This window comes from Centruroides sculpturatus, unplaced genomic scaffold (genome assembly GCF_000671375.1).
Source record: "Centruroides sculpturatus isolate CEXI.00-Female unplaced genomic scaffold, Cexi_2.0 scaffold709, whole genome shotgun sequence".
Lineage (NCBI taxonomy): Eukaryota > Metazoa > Arthropoda > Arachnida > Scorpiones > Buthidae > Centruroides > Centruroides sculpturatus.
Window position 1 is genome coordinate 47289 of NW_019384949.1, and position 14251 is coordinate 61539.

Sequence of the window (14251 nt, forward strand, 5' to 3'; positions counted from 1 at the left end):
AGAAAACAGATGCAGAATCAAATTTTGTTCTGCGCTTATGAGAGTATCTGCGAAAACGGTCTTAAAAGAAAGGAAGGACATTTAAAAAGTGTAATAAAGTATATGAAATAACGGAGTGTATTAAGTATACTGACTGATAACTGAATGAAAATCGAAATTACTTCTTAAATAGTCAATGATTTTCTTTTCTAATAGATGTTAAATAACATTAGATCAAATATCAATGTGTAACTTTACTGTATAAACATTCTAATGCATCTAAAAATACAGTCGACCCCTCTATAACACTGTTGCTAATTCAGTTTTATATGAATTCCATGTTGTACAGTCACTTAGATTTTAAAATATGCGATCCGTTTACAGCCCGGCACACGTATTTGTAAAATCTAAGTGACTCGTACAACATGGAATTCATATAAAACTGAATTATCAACAGTGTTATAGGAGGTCGACTGTACATTAAAAATATTGTATAAAAATATTCTAATGCTATTCTGTATTTAATAAAGCATCAATTTACAATTATTCATAATTGTGTAAATTTATTTTATAAATTTGCTGACCATCAAAGATTTTTACTTTCTCGGCTGATATATATAATGATCAGTCGAAAAATTATCCCCAATATTTTTACATTTCTGAATTTAGGCACTTTCAAACGTCGAAAATTTAAAAAAAAATTCGGGGTTAATTTGTGTATGGAAATTATTGTGTTTGTGGGGCACGATTTTGTTCACCCTGTTTTAAGCTAAATAACTTCTGTGCTTTTCGTCTAAAATTTATGAAATTTTTAAGAGGGGGTTCTGTAATAGATAGATTCATGCCGTTAAATTCTGGTGGATCAAGGTCGAAGGGGTGGGGAGATAATAGGGGTCGTGTGTATCTCCTGTAGGATCGGATTTTGAAAATATTTACTCGTTATCAACATTGATAACTTTTTGATGAAACCAGTCCTTGCTCTCAAAATTAAGCGTTTTGCTATTTTATAATAGTTAAAAATATAAACGTTTTTAAAATAAAATATGATAACAGATGGCGCCACCAAGTTTCTAACTTGTAAATAATTGTAAATGCTAATAACTAGTATAATCCGACTTTTCTCGATAATCGACATACAACCCCTCTTTATCTCCCCAACCCGTCAGCCTTTAACTACCGAAATGTAATAGCATCGTTCTTTCTATTACACGAACCTCCCTGCAAAATTTAAGAAATTTTCGATAAAAAACGCAGGAGTTATTAAGCTTCAAACAGAATGAACAAAATCGTGCACCCCTACACACACACTGACATCCCGAATAGAAAAAACCCCTAATTTTCTTTTCATTTCTACACGTTTCAATGTATTACGAGTCCAAATTCAATAAAATTCCAATTTTATGTGGCCTCTAATTCGTAAGTAGTACAGAAATATAACACACGACACAATATAAATAAAAAATACGTTCTAATTAGTGGAAAATTTTTTAGTGTTTTTTTTTGAAAGGGCCAAGGCTACCCTTGGCCACTCTCTGAACGGGCTACTGTATACCTTAAACTGAATATTAGAATACAGTAATTAAAGAGCAAATTGAAATAAATAAAGACAAATTTGAATCGGGAGAGAACATACAATTCGAGTAACAATAGATTCCAACCTGTCAGTACGTTTATACACGGTGAATTGGCGAAAATGAAAGAAAAACGTATGGTGCGCGAAACATAGGCTGCAGTAATGTGTTCATCAATATACTTATGGGTTTTCAATTAACCTTAACACCGTGGATATTCATTCTATCGTCTTGGAACTGTATAAAGAGTGTGAATACACAAACGGAAAGCAGGTGCAAAATCTATAGCAGTATGCGCAAAGATTAGATGGAGTATAACTTATTAAATTTCACAAAAAGGCAAACACCTTCTATAATCTGGTATCGAAACTCTCGTCCCAGAAATGTCGCATAAACGAAATTGTCGTATAATTGATTTACAATTGATTGGCATTACAATGGACTAACTCGCATAAACATTAAAAGCACAACTTATATTTTTGAAACAGCACTATAGTAAATGCAATATAATCGAAATTCTTTACTCTGAGATATTATAGCAAACAGTAGTTAATTAGAACAGTTATTTCAGTAACTTGCTTGTAATACTTTACTTTCTTGTTTACTTTGTAAGACTCCTACCAAAGTAAGGATAGTTAATTTATAGTAGCCCTTCAATCCTACTGGAATTAATATAAAACTGTCAAAATTTCACTAAATATTGTAGGCTTATCTTATAATATCAAAATGATTTATCACATGAAATTAACTTTAATGATAGTTGCTACACTTTATTTGTTCCACGTGTCTTTATTGTTTTAAACCCATAATCATAAATATTCCATTATCTTCCATCAAACACTCTGGGAAAATTGCTTTCAACTAATTATACGATTAACGAACAAACACTATTAAAGACTGCAAACAATCTTAAAAGCTTATCCATAATACTCAGGAATAATTTATACGGCATTTTGTCCACTACTCTAGCAACACAATACCCACTTGAAACAACTCGATGATGGCAAATTCAATTTTAGAAATTGTTCAACCGTATTTTAATATTTTGCGCATTTTTGGTATCTTTATACCCAAAAGAAATGATCATTTGTGGATTAAAATATTCACGCTTCAGGTATATCTTCTGTCGATTGTACTCATTCTTTTTTTGATTCCAAAAGGGTTTTCTGTTCCTTTTATAAAACTCGAATGGGTGGAATCTTGCGGCATCCCCCAATTTTGGAAAATTTTAGGACAAAATACACGGTTTATAGTATTAATCTTAATCTTGTTTTCTGTAATGTGTTTATACGTTTATAACACGAACGCTAATGAGATATTCAAAGCCATCAAGTTTGCGGACGAACGAGTCAAATGCGCAAGTAGAATTTACGTAAAACTTCAACGTTATCAAGATTTTATCGTGTTTTATTTCAGTTTTCTTGCTGTGATATGGTGTATCGCTTGTTGTACATTTTACACTTTTTATCGCAGTCGTCATCAGACGTTCATTCAAGAAATATTCTGTAATTTTCACATCGTGTTCAGCCTTTATATTTTCAGTACCGTTGGTTGTTATACCATAGGATTTGCCTGGATCATAACATTTCTACCCGTTCATTTACTCGAAACATTCATCTTGGATATAAATGAAAATTTGAAAGGAGGTTTAGAAAATAAAACAGCATTATTCGAGTTATCTTCTGTTGTTTATTTTATTAAATTTGTTGATAAACTTTGTCAAACGATTCATGCCTTAGTCATTACAGTATTCGTTCCAATAGGATGCGTTGCATGTATTTATGTATTGCTTTACATCACATTTAACTTTTATTCTTTCGTTTTCGTACTTGTCTTTGTTATTCTTCTGATTGCTGTATTAACTTACTTCTTATACATGGCAAGAATACCTTCTAACGTAAGTCCTAAGGATACTTTCATTTAATTGCAACAAATTTTATCTTAATGTAGCATTTTTCATTTCTTTAATAACGGATAATTTTATGATATAGATGCGCCGATCTGTTTCATACATCATGGACATATATTTTCAGAATGAAGATGACGAACGAACTGTGAACATTTCCTTATAATTTCTTAGAGTTTTAATTAATTAATTTTTTATTAAAACATTAGCTATATTTAATTTTCTTTTAATTTAAAATTATATAAACTTAAAAATATATTAAGAATATTTTAATATTGAATTTTCTATCCTTAGGTACTAGTGTTGTTATACGTTGCAAAGGCCGAAGTGGGTTTCAGAAGTAACAATTTTTTCTTCTTTACCAAGGAAGCAGTCGTGAAAGTAAATGAATTTTTTATAGTAGGAAACCTTATTTCTGTTATTTATATTGCTAAAAATTATCATTTTGTTTCAGTATACTTTTGAATTCATTACTCAGTTGATTACATTTTACATGATAACAAGTTCTAAAAGTTCGAAATTATCATGAAAAATGTTTTAGTTAAAATCATGAAAAAAATTTAGTTAAAATGAAGATCGGTCTCTGAACATAAGGGAATTTATACAAATTAGATGATTGCAAGATTATTTGTATAAACAAGAAAGTATGCGTCAAGCGATGAGATCAAAGTTTATACAGTAGAGTCTCGAAAACTCGGCACTCGATAACCCGGAGGTCTGGATAAGTCGGCCACACCCTGGCATGGCAAAAAAATCCTTAGTTAATTAATTTTCATCATAGACAGCTTTATGCCTCATAAAGTATTTTTCTGAAGTCTGTCTTATCAGGTAAATTACTGTACACAGTGTATTCATTAATTTTCATTTTCATGTAGTAAAGGCTCTATGCCTTCATAAAGTACGTACTTTTCCTTTGTTTAAGGGTATTTGGGCAGTTTATTCTCTATTGTATTCTCAAGTAAACAATACATACAAGTACATTACAGTATTTTCTGAGGAAACATTCGTACTTATTTTTTTAAACCCCATTCCCGATATCCCGGCATTTTCACAAACTCGGCCACCCTTCGGTTAACATTAGGCCGAGTTTTGGAGACTCTACTGTATTAATAAAAAGAATGTGCAATATGTAGTGAACAATGAAAATCGTTATATTCTGCAAAGGTGGTGAATTTAGCCTTTTATTTGTATTTGGATATCGGATCGGTTTGATCGAGATCAGGATGTAATCGTAATTAAAATAACAAGATGGCATTCAATACAGTTTTCAAGTGATTTCGGAATAGCTCATTAAAGGTATCATGACTGTAGTCGAGATTAAAACTCAGAAACAGTATGAAATGTAAAGTAATAGAGAAGTAAAAGTTTGGTGTGAAAAGCTCTCTTGGCTCTACTTGTTTAATCCCGTTAACTACTGGGACAATTTTTGTGGACTATTTTTAAAATTAATTCTATTAAGTTTTAAACATAAAATTTGATAGCATTGAATTGTAACACTTTTAAAAATCTGATAACTAATCGTATTTTTCTAAATAATTCACAAGTTTGTTTTTTATGCAAGGTAATAATTTGAATTTTGTAACGGTCAATCTTAAACGGTATGCTTAATTTGAAAATTACATATAAGGATCGTACATATGGTTTTCTGTTAATAGTCTGTAAGTAGAAGATACTGCTAATACGAATGATATTGGCTTTAATTTTTATAAAACTAAGTATTATTAATTCGTCCATTTCCTATTATTACATAAATTATCAAAACGTTAATTGCCTGGGCAAAGCCCAGGCTACTGAGGTAACATTTTCACATATTATTTAAGTTTTTAAAAAACACTTTCACGTTAGATTTCGATTGTTTTGATGGGAAAATGCTCAATACATTGCGTTTTTGAAAAATATAATTAAATGTGCGAAAAGATATACTGTATTCAAAACAACGAAAGTGTGGACTTTCATCTGTTTGGCACTTAATAACAAACAAGTATTTTGACATTTTTGGGTGCTATTTTTTGGAATATAAATCCAGACAGTTGCTTGATATTTTTCAGACTTCGGTGAATTTCGGTCAAACTACTGAAAAGTTATCCCAGTTCTAAGAAAAAGAAACCAAATTTACGTCTCTCATTTACACTAGATGGCACCACATTACCTAGCTCTTCAATTGCCTAGCTCTAATTACGGGGAGCTTTGGAACAATGCCGATTTTGTCATTGTTTTCGAGGTTTTTGATTTAATTTCTGTACTGAAATATAGTCGTATACTGAAATACGTTTAATTGAGCCACTTTCATTTTAACTCTTTTTGCTCTGTGGGCACTAAGAGGGCCTCTTTTTTGCAAGCCCATTATTGATACAACCATTTTCACAAGGAGTGCCGACATATTGGGTCGGATCACCCCGAAAATTTCCTGGTGATTTTTTGATATATTCAGTAGTGGGTCCCCTAGAACGGTAGAATGCCACCTTGACCACTCGGCCATCCGGCCGTCAGGATGAAGTAATGAAAGAATTTTTCATCGAGGGTGTTTCCTACATAATTTATATTAGATCTCTTCTTTTGCCATCTGGCCGCGCTCATTGGTGGTCTCGCCGAACTCACGATGAGCATCCTAAACAAACATTAGTGGTCACAAAGTGGGACGAGACCAAAAAACAGGAAAAAGTGCCCGATGACGATTTAATACGTATTGGCATTTTTATCTACGTCTAGATATCGTAACTCGAGATTTCAAATGGTACATGAACCCACGAGTGGCCGACTAAATCCAAGCACTCGGCATCTAATATATTTGTAGCATGTAAAGAAGAGTCAGTTTTCTATAGAAAATTATCCCGAAAAGTAACGCCCCTTTGACAGTTTCCCGTGTATAAAATTTTCTTATTCCATAACCCATTTAAATGGTACCAACAGATTTAGTACTGGATTTTTAAAAATGGCTGGATGGTCAAGTGACTTGGATGGCAGCCTACTGCTCTGGGGAGCTGGGATCGAATAAGATGCTCCTTCCCTCACCGTCAGACTGCTCCATTGTGGGCTTGGTCGAACCCATAATACTTATATAAAAGATCGTCTTAATGCCAACAGACCGGTAAGAGTGAAAAAGATCTTCAAAGAGAAAGCTCAAAATTATCGTTAAAGAACAAATACAGATCAAAAAACGTCAACAGAAACTAATTTATTCACGGTTATACAAAGTAAACATTTAATGTGCAGATGACTCTGTAGCATTTAAATATGATTTCACTCGAGAACACGATTTCGTATTGCTTTTACTTGACAATGAGTTTAATGTCGATATCATGGATTCCATTGCGGTAAGAACCTGAAAAAAGAAAATATTATATAGATGAAGAGAGAAGTAATTGTAAAAATCACGATCCGAACTTACCCTGATGATGACGTTCTTTTTCACATGGAAAAATCCCCCTACAGATATTCCTATGGGAACTTTACTAAATCTTTTCATGAAATCCAGTAACTGCCAATAAATAAAAAACAAAAAATAATATTACGAATATATACTTCTTTATTCTGGATAAACAAAGTATAAATTAATCAACAGTAAATTCTGTACATTATCATTTATTTTATAATAGGCTGTTCGGGGAATTCTTTAAACAATGGGAGGCCATCCACTAAAACTTCTTATAGTATTTAGAGAAAGCTATAAGGATAAAAATACTAACTTTTTTAAAAAATTTATTACGTATAACTTTCAAAAAAAGAGTCCTAAAAAATCTCAAGCCTGAAACTTCCATAAAATGATGGATTAGACCACTGGCCAACAGGCTGATCAGGTAAAGTTTACCTGTTATTCCCATGTCTAACACCTAATATGCTGTAGTAAGGGCATTTCCCTCCACACTCTCCACTTCCATAAACCTTATTTTACCATTCCAAAATTATTATTAAGATTATATTTATAAAGTTATATATAAAACTGTTGTAATAATCAACAATTTACTTTTAATTTATCTTCCAGAGACAAGTTAGCCGAAGATAACGTTTCCATTTCATTCAATTTTCCATATATCTGTAATATAATCAGCAAACATTATCCCGCTTTATCAATAAAAAACGAATTATATATGAAATTATGGAGATTTTAGTTTTAATCTTACCTTAGCAGTGAAACGTGATGCAAAATAACCGAGTGAGAGAGTTCCGGAGATACATGTAATCGACATTAAGGCGAATAATATCTTTATGGAAATGCTCATATTTACGAAGAAGAATGCACACATAGAGAAACAGCTCATATACATTAAATATCCATAAACAATCGGAAGAAATAATACAAGTTTATCATTGACGTCCTCTACAAGATACAACAATTCTGTGTGTTTGTTCATCAAGCCATTCAATCTTCTCATTAAATTTCTTGGATTTTCGAAAATTTGCAAGAAGGCTTTTGTTAAGTAATCGAATCTTTTCTGGACAATGAGAAATAAAGAAAAGTACTCTAATCCTATAACACTTCCCTCCGAATAAATCATACTGAAGAAAATTTCGAAATACAAAGCGCAGGTAAATGCTTCCGAATGAGAATTGAAATTTAATTTCATAAAATGATACACATAAGTATCCGTTATTATCTTAAACAGTAATAAAGTGAAGCAAATTGAATTTAATATTCTAATAGAATACATTTCTAGCTTTTCCATTATTTTATGTTCTCCAATATATGAGCTTTCCTTGCAGAAGAAAGAGAGCTTTCTTCTATTCAATGTGGTATGCATGACTGCAAAAAATAAAGCACACATCAACCAGAGAAAATCGAAAATTATTTTCTCATCACCGAACATTTTATCTGTTAAATCGTTACAAAATATACCACGATTAAAGAAGATTAACATGCAATTGATAAAGCTAAACCACCAGAAAGTTTCTAAAACAGTCAAGTAAATTCTATACAATACAATCTTAATTGTTCCCTGAGATACTCTGCTCTGGCAACTGCAGTCTAATAACACGTGAACTCCAAATATTTTGGAAACAGACAGAATTGGCTTGATCATGCAAACGGGACAAGATATTTCGCCTTCCTCCATTACGAGTATTATTGAAACTATGAAGAATTAATAATGATGAAATTACGAAAACACTAGTTTTGAGAGTTTCGATAAAAGCTGAAGACCATTGTTGATAGACAATGGTTTTACGTACATTTGAGCATTATCAAATTTTTCAGTTAGGCACAGGTTTACTGGATTATTGATTTTTATTTAATTATCTTCCAGAAGCTTCGCATTGTTGATCAAATTATCAGAAAATTCCTCTTTTAAAAAATTTTTAGAAATTCTTCTCTAATTAACTCACAATGAAACTAAGCAGCGGATAGAAACTGACGCATGATTTAATTTTCCCTTATTTAAATGGAATTTTTCAATAAATTTTCTGCTCCCTAACACGGAACTTGTTAGGGAAGGAAACTTGTTTATCTTTATAATGTAGCCTATTATCGATTGTCTGACGTGATCAATGCACCAGAATAATTTTGATTGTTACTAAAATTACTTTAAACCGAACAAAAACTTGCATAAAACTAATTTATTCCACGTGTATTAATAAATTATACAAAAAAATTTTTCTTAAATGTAACTATTAATTCTCCAATAACTGAATATATTTTTACTTTCTACTAAAAATGTAAGCAACGTCCTTAATAATAGACTTAATTAATCGAGCATATTGACTGTTGGATAATTTTGTAAAGATATTCTTGATACTCGAGAATATACGATACAGTATTTTATTCACTGCTGATGTGCATAAACACGTGCATAATATCATAATATATTCGCTAAACAATATAGAAGTCTGCAATTTATATTCGATGGATGAAAAAAAACTTTAAAAAACTATTTTCGGCATATTCGTGCACAAGTGAAGCATACAATTAAATATTCGCTGTCAATAGATAATTTCTAGATATATTTCAATTTTCTCCTGATGCCGAAAGAAATTTTAATTCGTTCCATTAACAATACAATCGACTCTTTATAACAATGGGTGGAAAAAATGGGTATTACGGTTTTCCTCTGTGGGCCCAAAGATAATCGATCTCTTACCAAACTCGTTGTGGGTTTAGCCAGGCCCACAACGGTAAGGCCGAGTAATGAGTGAGGATGCCTGATATATTTGGGTCGAACCACTCCCTTAATATCTCCTGGATTTTCCCGGTCCCCGGTTTTTCCCCGGGTCCCCTACAACTGTAGGCTGTACTTTAATGACTCGGTCGTCCTATTGTCAATAAATATGAATAAAAAATCTCTCGATTGATTGAATAACTTTCCGCCAAAAAATACACTATAACGATAGCTTAAAGTTTAAAAAAAAATGTGTTTGGCGCCATCCCTTATGAAATGTTATTAAAAATAGCTTTTTTATTATTAGTTATTTCAAAAAGTTAAACTTATTTTTGAGGATAAAAATGAGTTTGTTTTAGAAATTATAAAGCCATTCAGTTAAATTTTCATATAAACAGCTTCACGTAACCGGATAAATTTGTAAAGCCAAACAACCACCGGATTATATTGGGCTACTTTTCCGCGATTATTAATTACTAAATAATTTGTCACTAGAAGATAGCGCCATCTCTTATTAAATTTAATAATTACAATTAAATTTATATTTATTAAATAATTTAGAATATTCTGGAAGAAAAAATTCGGCCCGGCAAGGGATTTGAACCCACAATTCCCGCTTACGTGCGGATTCGTTGCCAATTATGCTACCAGTTTTCTTTCAAAATATTCTAGATTATTTAATAAATATAAATTTAATTATTAAATTTCATAAGAGATGGCGCCTAACGTCTCCGTCTAGTGACAAATTATTTAGACAAATATTATTTAAAAGTAGCCCGACGTTATTCGGTGGTTGTTTGACGTTAAATTTTAATTAAGTCCACCGCAATCAAAACATGGTACATGAGACTCTCTATCTCTTATACTTCAATCATTAATTATAAATTCCATTTATATACAAGCTACATTGCTAAATTTCGTTTCTTAATCTTTACGCCATCCCGAAATATTAAACGAAATAGACATTAATACAAACACACATCACGGGAATTTTTCTGTTATTTCAGGTTTTGGTTTTAAAAGTGCTAAAAACATCAAAATTTGCAAAAACGTCTGAGAATCAAATTCGACACGATTTTCAATACTTTTCCGGGTAAAAAAAAAAAAATTGGTTGGTTAAGTAACGGCAAAGCAACACTTGGGCGATCTGCCTAGGAAGGATGCCTTCCGGGAGGTCTTTCTAAAGGAAACTGGCTCCTATTTAGGTGTTACAGACGTGGAGAAAACTCGGAAAATTCCACCTAGCCAGCCCCTTCCGAGCGAGGCGCGAACCCACGACCGAACTCCCAGTGTTCAGGGAACGAAGACCGCTTGTCTCGTGGAGGGCCTATTTATATAACAGCCGAGAAAGTAAAATTCCCGTTCATAAATAGTTGATGGGGCTTCTTCATCAGGATTTGATCCCGATTTACCAGAACATCAAGACTCTTATTGTAGGAAAATTACATGAAAAGAAGGATATTGCGGATGTGTTAAAGAAAGGAAAGATTTTTTTGACTTAAAATGGCGGCTATGTCATGTATAGTATTCAATAGTAGGCATGTCTTCATTTTGAAGAACAGGTCCTCTTACATTGTAAGATCATGGAACGATAGTCTTTCCTTGAAAATAGAAAATTTAATGAATATTTTTAAGAATGCAAGAATATATTTTAAAGATTCAATAGATGTGGTTTGCAAAGGAATATGAATAATCACTAATCTCTAGATTAGTTATTCTTTGCCTTATACTACTCCTGTATCTATGGGTACAATTTTTTCTGAGTTTTGTAGAATTTTAGCAAATTCTGTCTTCTATATACAACTCTTCAGTATAAAAACTGAAGGTAAAGATTTACATAAAGTATTGAAAATTCTACCATTTTGAAAGATTAAATGTCTTCTTTGCATTTTATATTTATAATTTAATCGATGCGTGATTTACATTTAAAAAAAAATCAATAAAATTTCAAAAATAAATACTGCGCTCATCGCTCCTTAGAATAAAGTGAATTTAATCAAGAAGCTGAAATTAAATTGGAGTCTTTGTTATAAAGTTATAACCCATGTGCATATTGAAAATATTTAAAGTGATATTAAACCCCAAAATTAAAGTTGGTGTAAGTAGAAAATTGTATAAATTTATAATTTAAGTACGATTATTTCTAGAGGTCATCAATACTTCTGATATTTAAAAGTAATTGATAAGAAGAAACGTGGTACGTCCACGGTCGCCATATTGATCCATTGGCGCGGTGTTTGATCCATTATTAGATGTTCGCGATTTTAATTAATTAGATATTTTTTGTTTCTCTAAGAAATTTTACAAAGAATATTTCTCTGTTTCCATTAAGATAAAGTACCATAAATTATTTCATTAAAAGCTGTAAAAATAATCGATTATTCATGAATAAGTCGTTTAATAATCGATTTTTTATCCCTCTATCGGGAAAAAAAAATAAAAGAACAATTTAAAATTAAAGTAATAACAATAACATTTTTATTATTTTAAAATATTTTAAAAATAACTTACTGATAATTTTATAGAAAACTACGATATAAAAAGTAATTATAAATTAGAAAAAAATTCAAACCTGTTTTTCAATATGCACGTGCGTCTGCCATAATAGGACGCCATGGCCGAGCAAATGGAGGTAAGTTAACAACTTTGGGGGTAAAAGATGATAATAAATGGCTCGTTAGATGTATAAATCGAGTGTTTTTTTGAAAATTGAGGAGAGTTCGATTGTTATTAAAGTAATTAAAACGAATAGAATAAGTCTTCGGGCCGATTTAACTCGGGTAATCGGCGATTGATGTTAGGCCTAACATTTGCTTTGTTCGTCTGGTTTAATTTTTTTTTCTTCTTCAAAATTTAATTTTCGGGTCATCACTCTCACTTTAATTCGAGTTTCGTCGACGATTTTTCAATTTAAATACGTCGAATTTTGTTTATTTATTAATTACAACGAAGAGAGAAGTAAATTAATGGAATTGGCATTCATTTGTGTGTAAATGAACGTTACCGGGCCCCTTACATAAAAATGATTTCCATAGTTTTATATAAGGCCGAAGACTTTACACAGTTTAAAATGTCTTTTTTACAAAATATTCGTCGTAAATTAGTTTATTTATTATTATGATTTATTAATATTAATATTTTTTAATTGCATTGTTGTTATTAAAATGTTGATTTTAACTGGTAATAAATACAGTTAAGTTTGGGTGCTTTTTATATCGTGATATAACTCTATCGCTCGTATATAAATACGACTGTTGGATTATATCAAAATATAAAATAAATTGCTACTTCGGCACGATTTGTGATGAGTTACCGCGTCGTTCTTGACCTTTCTCGGGTTTTGTACTACTAAATTTATTTAAATTGAAAATAGTTAAGTGTCGTCTGGGCTGGATTGCCGCGTCGACCTTGCGTTGTGTCGGAGCCCAAAATGTGAGGAGTGGCCTCACCCGTGCCGAGCTGGCCGATGTCGTCCAGAGAATGCTCGTGTGGCTTTTCGTGGTCGGTAAACTTTCTGGGCCTCTGCTTCTCTCTGGCATCAGCAGAGTGATGACTGGACCGTTTGTTTCTCCCTGTTTGCGTGAGGCACTGTGTGTTTCGATGCAAAGTCGTCGCAAACTAGTCTGGTCCGATGTTATCTGTTTTTCAACGGTTTCTCTGTAATTATTAATTTGCAGTTTAACTTACTTTGCATCTTTATTACTAAGTAAAGTAACCAAACTTAAATAGGTAAAATATTGAGGTTTATAAAGAAGTAAAAGTTAACAGCTTTTGAGCACTTGAGTCTAGAAATTTATGAATTGTTTACATAAAACTGGAAAATTGCTTATTATATTTATTATCCTTTACGGACTTCTTTTGTGTTCACTGGGTTGGGGAAACACTTGTAGAAAATTCATAAACGGTAGAATTGAGATTTTAACTTATTTCTTGGGAAAGTTTTATATGACGTCTATAATGGCGTTCCAAATTTTCACAAATCCACAAAAAGAAAAAGATTTTATTGAAATTGTAAACATAAAGACTTGCATTCTCAACTTTTCAGGTATTAAGTCTGTTTTTGGGGGATTATATTATAAAATTTTTAAAAAATTTAATAAATTCAAAGCTTTCAAGTGTTTTTAATTTCTTTTAAGAAAAGTTTTTTGTAAAATTTTCCCTGAAGAGAGATTTATTTAGGCTAGGAACACACGTGCGTAAAATTCGGCATAAAAATCTAGCATAAAATAGAAAGCGTAAAAATTTTTCTTAAATTTTGGCTGAAACAGAACTGAAAATAGAGTAGAGCATGTCTCTACTTTTTACGCCAAAATTCCTCCAATAACGAGAAGTCTTTTCTGTGACATCAAAATAGACATGTGGGACACATGGTTTTTATTCTAACAATGGCGGCACTGAGGGTTAACCCTACAATTGCGACAATCTTGAAGAAACAAAAAATAAATGAAATAGAGGAGTTTATTGAATTTGTTTGACTACATCAGTGTCATGTATAAAGACACGATATTTAAACTATGTTTATGGATGGCTATAAGTGCAAAATTTCAAATAACAGGTAGGGCTAGTAGAATTGATAAATATGCCTAGTAGTTAGATCACGTGTTCTTTATTTGAATTCGGAATACGAGTCTATTAATTTAAATTTTCTATATTATAGCAGAGGAAGTGGAGAAAAAATGGAAGGTACAAAGAGATAGATAGCTTAT

At 31.7% G+C, this 14251-nt stretch overlaps 2 protein-coding genes across 3 annotated transcripts in view; one reads left to right on the forward strand and one right to left on the reverse strand.

Annotated features, from left to right (window-relative positions):
* Positions 1–6658: 6658 nt before the first annotated feature.
* LOC111632241 lies at positions 6659–12176 on the reverse strand. Its single transcript, XM_023376628.1, has 5 exons — positions 12118–12176; positions 7578–7889; positions 7421–7489; positions 6845–6934; positions 6659–6778 (listed from the first exon to the last, which is right to left on the reverse strand). Exons 2-5 carry the CDS (start codon positions 7827–7829, stop codon positions 6659–6661), a joined length of 531 nt encoding a protein of 176 aa, XP_023232396.1. The 5' UTR covers positions 7830–7889; positions 12118–12176.
* Positions 12048–14251, forward strand: part of LOC111632238 (protein arginine N-methyltransferase 1-like) — a 42932-nt gene continuing 40728 nt past the window's right edge. Inside the window, exon 1 of one of the 2 annotated variants that reach the window (XM_023376625.1) lies at positions 12048–12177. In XM_023376625.1, the coding sequence (XP_023232393.1) occupies positions 12160–12177 (18 nt within the window). In that variant the 5' untranslated portion in view covers positions 12048–12159. The remainder of the gene's footprint in view (positions 12178–14251) is intronic. The other variant, XM_023376624.1, reaches the window with a different exon arrangement.

Coding starts and splice junctions, on each gene's coding strand:
- LOC111632241 (XM_023376628.1), bottom strand. CDS start 7,829: ATGAGAAGATTGAATGGCTTGATGAACAAACACACAGAATTGTTGTAT. Junction 6,935..7,420: donor CTCTGGAAGATAAATTAAAA/GTAAATTGTTGA, acceptor ATTTATTGGCAG/TTACTGGATTTCATGAAAAG. Junction 6,779..6,844: donor AAAAGAACGTCATCATCAGG/GTAAGTTCGGAT, acceptor TTCTTTTTTCAG/GTTCTTACCGCAATGGAATC.